Source organism: Centruroides sculpturatus, unplaced genomic scaffold (genome assembly GCF_000671375.1).
Source record: "Centruroides sculpturatus isolate CEXI.00-Female unplaced genomic scaffold, Cexi_2.0 scaffold744, whole genome shotgun sequence".
NCBI lineage: Eukaryota > Metazoa > Arthropoda > Arachnida > Scorpiones > Buthidae > Centruroides > Centruroides sculpturatus.
In genome coordinates this window covers 132,015-139,188 of record NW_019385145.1, presented here as the reverse complement: position 1 = coordinate 139,188, position 7,174 = coordinate 132,015, and the positions used below count along the sequence as shown (strand labels likewise).

The following is a 7,174-nucleotide window of genomic DNA, read 5'->3' as shown; positions in this document are numbered from 1 at the left end:
GGCAAGATAGGCACGTATATAAAATTATGTTATTTACAATGTATAAGTTGGAATTCACTATTAAAACAAAGAAATACAAGTCCAACACCTATTTAATATTATTACAACGAAATGCAAGTTCAAAGACATATATAAATTAGTGTTGTAACGAATAGTATATTCGGCCTGAGACCGAATACCGAATATTCGGCCAAGAGCGTGGCCGAATAGCCGAATATTCGGCCAAACTATTCGGCTTGATTAACGCACGTACGAAAATTGGCGCGCAAACCGCACTATAGCAAAGATCCTGCTCTCTATTGGCCCGCTGTCACTACGCTTCGCCAATCGCGTTAATTATTGGCAGTTGTAGCGGACAGACAAGAGCGTCACGGCAGTATGTGATAAATGATGATATCAAATGTGGATAACAACGAAATGTTCTACACGTGTAAATAACGGAAAAAGAACAGAGAAAAACCGCGAAGTGAAAATGTGAAAATTAATATGAAATTGAGTTAACATAATCGAACAAGTCGAGGCAGCTTATTGGCGCGAAATTCGCGGCCGTCAATGCCAAACAATTGTTGTCATAGACTTCGGAAAGCTAAATGCTTGTAATGAAAGTNTATATATATATTTACTTAATTATATATATATATATATACATTTAGAATTAAATAAACTAAATAAAATGCACTTTACTAGCATTCACAGTGAAAAAGTGAATAAAATCAGTGTGAATGTTACGATTGTGGACTGCGAATGAATTTTCCTGGTTTTCGTTTTTGATAGACCTAAATAAAATACCATAGAAAGTCCCCTGGCAGCTCATTGAAATATTCCGTTGCTTTATTCTATCAATCCCATCTAATCCGCTTTAACTATTCTAATAATAATTATGTTACACAAAACTGTAATACTATGTCTTAATTTAATTTCTACGTCTTTAGGAATGTCGAAAGTAAGTAAAGGAGTCAGTAACTAATTTTAAAACTAAAAAATCATTGACTTTCAAATATTCCTCATTAAAAAGCCATGTGATTTATATAACTTTCAAGAAACTTATACATAATTATTTTATAAATACAAATTAAAATAACTTATAACTGATATATCACAAGTATATTTATATTTAAAATGTGAATGTTTTTCAAGGTCACATATCTACTTCTATCAGCATGCATTGTTCGTTATTTATCTTCTTATCAATAACTTTAATCATTTCATAAGATAATTAAACATATTAATAAAAAATAGACAAATTTTATCTTTTTTTTCGGTATTAAATCTAATACCGAATTTTCGTCATTCCGTCCATTCTTACTTTAAGTTCATCGATTGCAGTAGTTAATTTTTCCCAGTTATCCCGAGAGTCCGTTGGTGGATCGGAAGCCTCCTTGACCGTACGCATGACTCCGCGTGCGTGGGCTGTGACCTTTTCTATCATCTCCTCACTGAATGCTGCTTGTAACGCTTCATCAAACGAGGTTGGTTCACGCGACATGGTTCTCTGCCTTATTTTTACTTCTAGTCCATATAAAAATTGAGCTTTCAACCTCTCATCAAGTTCTCGGTCTTGAACTCTCCGAATTATGGCTGTTTCAGTTGCATTGGCACCTACCTGTTCTATTTCAATTTCCGTGGCTAGTGATTGCAATCGCATCACGTACGTCTGTACATCTTCGTCCCTTTTCTGTACACATGCATAAAATTTATTAAGTCTAAGTGTATAAGGGATCTGTCCAAACCTCTTAATCATTATCTTTTTGAACGTATTATAATCTCCTACATCTTTTATCCGTCTGTCTTTCCGCACGAATTCCCGCGCTAAACCTGCAAGTTTTAATTTAGCGATTGCAAGCATTTGAGCTTTCGACCAACCCGCTATCTTTGTTATATCCGCGAGCGATTCGAAAAAATCCGTTATTCGGGTACCATCTGGATCACCCGTAAATACCGGCAGTAGTGGAATCATTCCGCCAATACCTCCTAAGGCCATTGGGTTACCCGCCGAAGTCGCACGAGGGGTTTCGTTTTCCATTCCGCCTAATTTCTTATTCTATTTGTGAAGACTCGTACTATAGCCGTTTAGCCTTATCGTATAATAACCCCACTCCTGGAAAACCAATATGTGAGAATCGGGGTTTATGCATCAAAGCTTAAACCGTTTTCCGACAACGTAACGTCTATAGAATAACTGTTAAACAAATAGAGATGATTTCTCTTATTGATATTTTAACATTCTCCGTTTTTTTCTTGTTCGAGGAGAGCGTCTCGGTCATTGACCGTAGAAGTCACCCTTTTCTCTTTTACTAGGAAAATTCCTAGATTTATACTGATCTAAAACAGAAAAAGGGTTTCGGACCTTCACATATAATTTAAATTTTAATCAGAGATAAACGCTATCATGATACATAATTAATAGAAGAATTATCAGAAATGACCATGAAATTTATAATAATTATGAACGGATTCCAACTAAATTCCTGTATAACAGTAAAACAATGCTTCATTGTTAAAAATACTTTAAAGGATTTATTACTATTATATTAATAAGTATAGTTTATAAATAATGTAATATGAAAATATGCAAAATAAACAAAACTTGCATTGTGTCTGAATTATATAGGTTAAAATTCCCATACAAACCTATAGTTGCTGTTTAAAAATATCCTGATATAACAAATTTATTTTGAAGTACCTATAATTTATAAAGTTCAGTACATAAAACTAAATAACAAACAAAAAAGAGTATAAGTGAAACCAAATTGGATGACAATTTATGTCAAATACTTAAAGGTTTTCTACTTTGTCTATTAGTAACCAAGTGAATAAAAGAACTAAACACTGATAGTTAGTCGCGAGTTTTGCTTAACAATAGCGATGACAACTTTAAACTTTATGTATTTGCTTTACTTACTAAACACTTGAGTAAAAGTGTCTTTCCTGCACGGCTTCCTTCCTTTTCATGTCGTCCACATCTTGCGCTGGATTATTCTATAAAACTAAACCAATGGATTTATTTACTTTTCCTTCATCTACAATATTACATTATACAGAAAGTAATAACTAAATAATGAGTAGATAAGAAATTTACCGCCTTATTTTGTTAACATTTCTGAATGTTTATTTTAATTTTTCAAGCATTAATTCTAATATTAATATTGTTTCATTTCATGAATATAAAAGAGGAAAACGATTTCAAATGTAAAACGGATGACATATTCCTTCTGAGTTTCTTACGAGCAAGAAAATTCAACAGAGAAAGAGCATTGACATTGCTCAAGAACTATTATTTGACAAGGAAGAAGTATCCCGTTCTTTACAAAAATCTTAAGCCTTCAGCTTTAGAAGAAAGCTTACGTCAGAACGCGTTATCATGTGTAAAAACTGAAAATGATACGGTAATAACATTATTTAGTTTCGGTAAGTAACAAATTTTAGCTGTAAAGATACACCATACGTTGTTTTTAACATAGTTAATTAAACTACAATTCATTCGTATACAGGTCATTGGGATGCTACTAAAGTGGGAATAGTGGATATGTTAAGAGCCGTGTTGTTATCCGCTGACTTTGAACTGAATAATCATCCTATACAAGTAAATGGATACTATGTTTTATTTGACGCAAGGATATATCGTGGAGACATATTATTCAGTACACTCCAAGAAATATTCAATTAGTGGTTATGAGCATGATGGTAAGTCTAAATCTATATACAGTATAATTTAATTGGATATGGATATTGGAATTATAGAAAATATTTGGCGTTGAAAAATCGTATACGTATCATGAAAAAGAATAATATTAAGAGACTTCGAACAGTGTCGTAGTTCGACAAATACAATGGAGATATCGACGGCTAAGAATTATGTTGTCGTATCGCCAGTTTCGCAGGAAAGCGATTCATTTATCAGAGATTACGGTGGTAACGGTACCCGTGTACCTGCAAAAACGAAATAACAATAAAGTTAATACAATTTGGTTGTGCAATAGTACGTAACTCTAAAATTCCAATTCCTTTAAAAATATAAATCAAACTAGCTGCAAGGACCCGCTTCGCTGGGTTTTTATTTGTGGCAAAAAGTAACGATAGTGAAGATTAAGATAATTACATTATAGCCAATCTTACCCGTTTTCACAGAATGCAAGAATTAGGCCCCCCGTTTCCAGACTAATTAGAGACCTGCTCCCGATTCTATTTCTGAACGTCTCCTGTTCACGTCCAGTCAAACGAACTATTTTTAACGTTTCTGGAACGTTTACAATCGTTCTATAATCGAACCCTTTTCCGAGCAACGCCGGGCTAATTTGCTTGTTTAGACATTAAATAAATTAAAAGTTATTTTGTAATATTATATTCAAGCTACTACAATTTAAATAACTGGTGCGAGAAAGCAATAAGTAATTTCATAAATAAATCTTTAATGCGACATAATGCGACAGCACTAGAGAATTCAGTTTAACACTGAAATTCAGTCGCTGAATTACTTAACAAGAAATGTACTTTCAATGGAGAAAACAAAACAAAAAAAATTTTAAGCTACGCCGAAGTTATATAAATTTTTATAACTTATTCCGTAAATGTCTGTCTTTTTAATCGGAATAAAAATAATTTCGGTATAGACTATCACACAGCTGTATGGTTGTTTGATAGACTATATTATATAAATCTCTTCTGAAATTTTGGGGAAACTGAACTTGCCTTTTATTACAGTGTTAAAGATAAAGAAAATCGTATTAATTAGAATGTCAAGCCAGAGACTTGGGTGTTTTATTATTTGAAAAATGCGACAACACATTTCAATGTGTACAGCGAAATACAGTAGAGCATCGATTATCCGACTCGATTGGAGACTCGGGTTGGTCGGATAACTGAAAAAATCGGATAATCGAAAAGAAGGAAAAAACACATCATTAGTATAGTATATTAGGATATTAGTATATCCCATGTAATTAGTTTATTAGTATATCGCTATAAACTATATTTGCGTTGAATTTTCATCGATGTTAATCCAAACAAATTTTTTTAAAATAATAATCGTCGCTATTGTATCGTTAAAAATTATTTTAAATTTATTTTATTGCTCACGAAACAAACAACCACTCATAACTAGAAAATTAAGACTCGTTTAAATATTGGCCTCCCGTTTATGGTCGAGACATTGATGCCAGCTAAAACACGCAAAAATAATATTAAAGTAGCCAAGACATAGCCAAAAATTGTAATGCCACATCACTAGCGGACATTTGAAATTTGCCGACTAGAACGGCCGGTTAACCGATGTGACAGTTAATCGGGGGTCGGATAATCGATGCTCTACTGAAGTAGAATATTGTCAAAACTTGTAGGGAATGTAGTGACAAGTGTTAGGTTGTATGACAAAATATAAACATGTAACTTTGAAAAAAAACAAACGCGTTTTGTCTTATTTCCAAATGAACATTCAAATTTCTCCGCGTAATATAAAAACTATGCATATCAGACTGAAAATATTAAAATAATATCAACGGGAAGTAATAAATCATATACAAGTTCATAATATTCAGTTATAATAAATAACAATTTTATGATATATTATTCTTTAATTAATTAATTAATTAATTAAACTATTCTCGTGAAAAATTTGTGAAAGTAGAGATCAGACGTTATATTTCTCCGCTGTCGATATCTTGTTTTGATCATTTTTATGCACTTTTATAGGTTGACATATCAGTTAAAATATAGTGGTTTCTTTGACAATATTTTACCGAGAATAGAGTAATTGCTCATGCATTTTCTACGTTACGGACATAATTCTTCAAAACTGAATCGTCACAAGTTGTGGTCGTGTGGACAATTAAAAGAAGTGGTTTATCGAAACCTGTTAGTACTCGTATAGCATTAAAAAAGTGTCGCACTGTATGTAAAAATTATTACGATAAATCAGTTATGTAAGCTTTTGAACAGTCTGTTTATCCAACTCAGGCATAAGAAATTCTCAACGAACCGCACTGAGAAAGCCGTATAGGTTGATCTTTTGCCCATTTTTGGTGGAGTGCATGAAATCTATAAATTGTGATGTTGAAAACAGTTTATCCGCGTAGAGTTTTCTGGACTTTCTTCTCGTCTCTATCTTTTAAAGCAGTGGTTCTCAACGTTTTTTGTTGATTTACCCCATTAGCCCATTAGTTGTTTCTCAAGTACCCTTATATTTTTAACGTAAATTTTATAATTACTGCATTAGATGTATACGGTCCTTATAAAAACTTTAACTAACTATAACTAAAAGTGAATTACTTATTTTACATATATAATAAATTTAATCGGGTACATACATTTATTTATTATTATTTGATAAGTATATTATATAAAATCACAGAAGTCATTTCAATACATGCATAAATTACATTTCCTGAAAATAAATAATTATAATTAAAGAAAATTTAAATTATTCTATAATAATTTCTAACAAAATTTACTGGGATATTTGTTGCGATAAATCTTCAACAATTTTTTGAAAATTTGGTTCCCACGTTGTTAAATAGAGATTATAATTGTGTACTGATCTTGAAAGTAATGGCTGCGAATTTATAACGTGCAGAACAATACATGAATCTTTCAATTTTTGTAACAAATGTAACGTATAAATTTGCTAAATATCAAGTAATGCACGCATGCAGTGACACTCATTACATGGTGCGGGTACGATCTAGGCCTCGTTATTTCTAATACCAGTAGTCCAGTAAAAACACGAAAAGTGCCGATGTTATCGAGCAATAATTATAAAATAGAAAAAAAAAAGTTTTTTTCTATTCTAAAATTAATGCTCGGTTACACTGTAATTTTACTAGACTACAGATTCACTCGGCACTAATGGCACAAATAGACAGGCAAATCAAGTGGATAAACAAGTTGTTTAGACTGTTAAAAGGGAAATTAGTGTTCACACTGGGATATTTTAAAGCAAGTTTTTGTTGTTTCTTGTGTTAATAATTTACAGCAAATTGATTAACATACGCCATTTTATAATGAAAGTTAGATGTACCCCTTCGATTTATTCTCGTACCCCTAGGGGTACATGTACCCCAGTTGAGAACCACTGATCTACTGTATATAAAAGCGGAAAACCGGTTTCTGCCACGGTATGCCAAAAACACCCACTAGGGGCGCCCCTAGCTATTATTTTATATTTTTATAATATATTATT

General features: G+C 32.3%; 1 protein-coding gene across 1 annotated transcript in view; it reads left to right on the top strand.

The window, feature by feature from the left end:
* Positions 1 to 7,174, top strand: part of LOC111635398 (clavesin-2-like) — a 19,911-nt gene that overhangs the window by 3,576 nt on the left and 9,161 nt on the right. Inside the window, exons 2-3 of the mRNA XM_023380351.1 lie at positions 3,172 to 3,408; positions 3,492 to 3,684. Coding sequence (XP_023236119.1) covers positions 3,172 to 3,408; positions 3,492 to 3,667 — 413 coding nt within the window. The 3' untranslated portion in view covers positions 3,668 to 3,684. The remainder of the gene's footprint in view (positions 1 to 3,171; positions 3,409 to 3,491; positions 3,685 to 7,174) is intronic.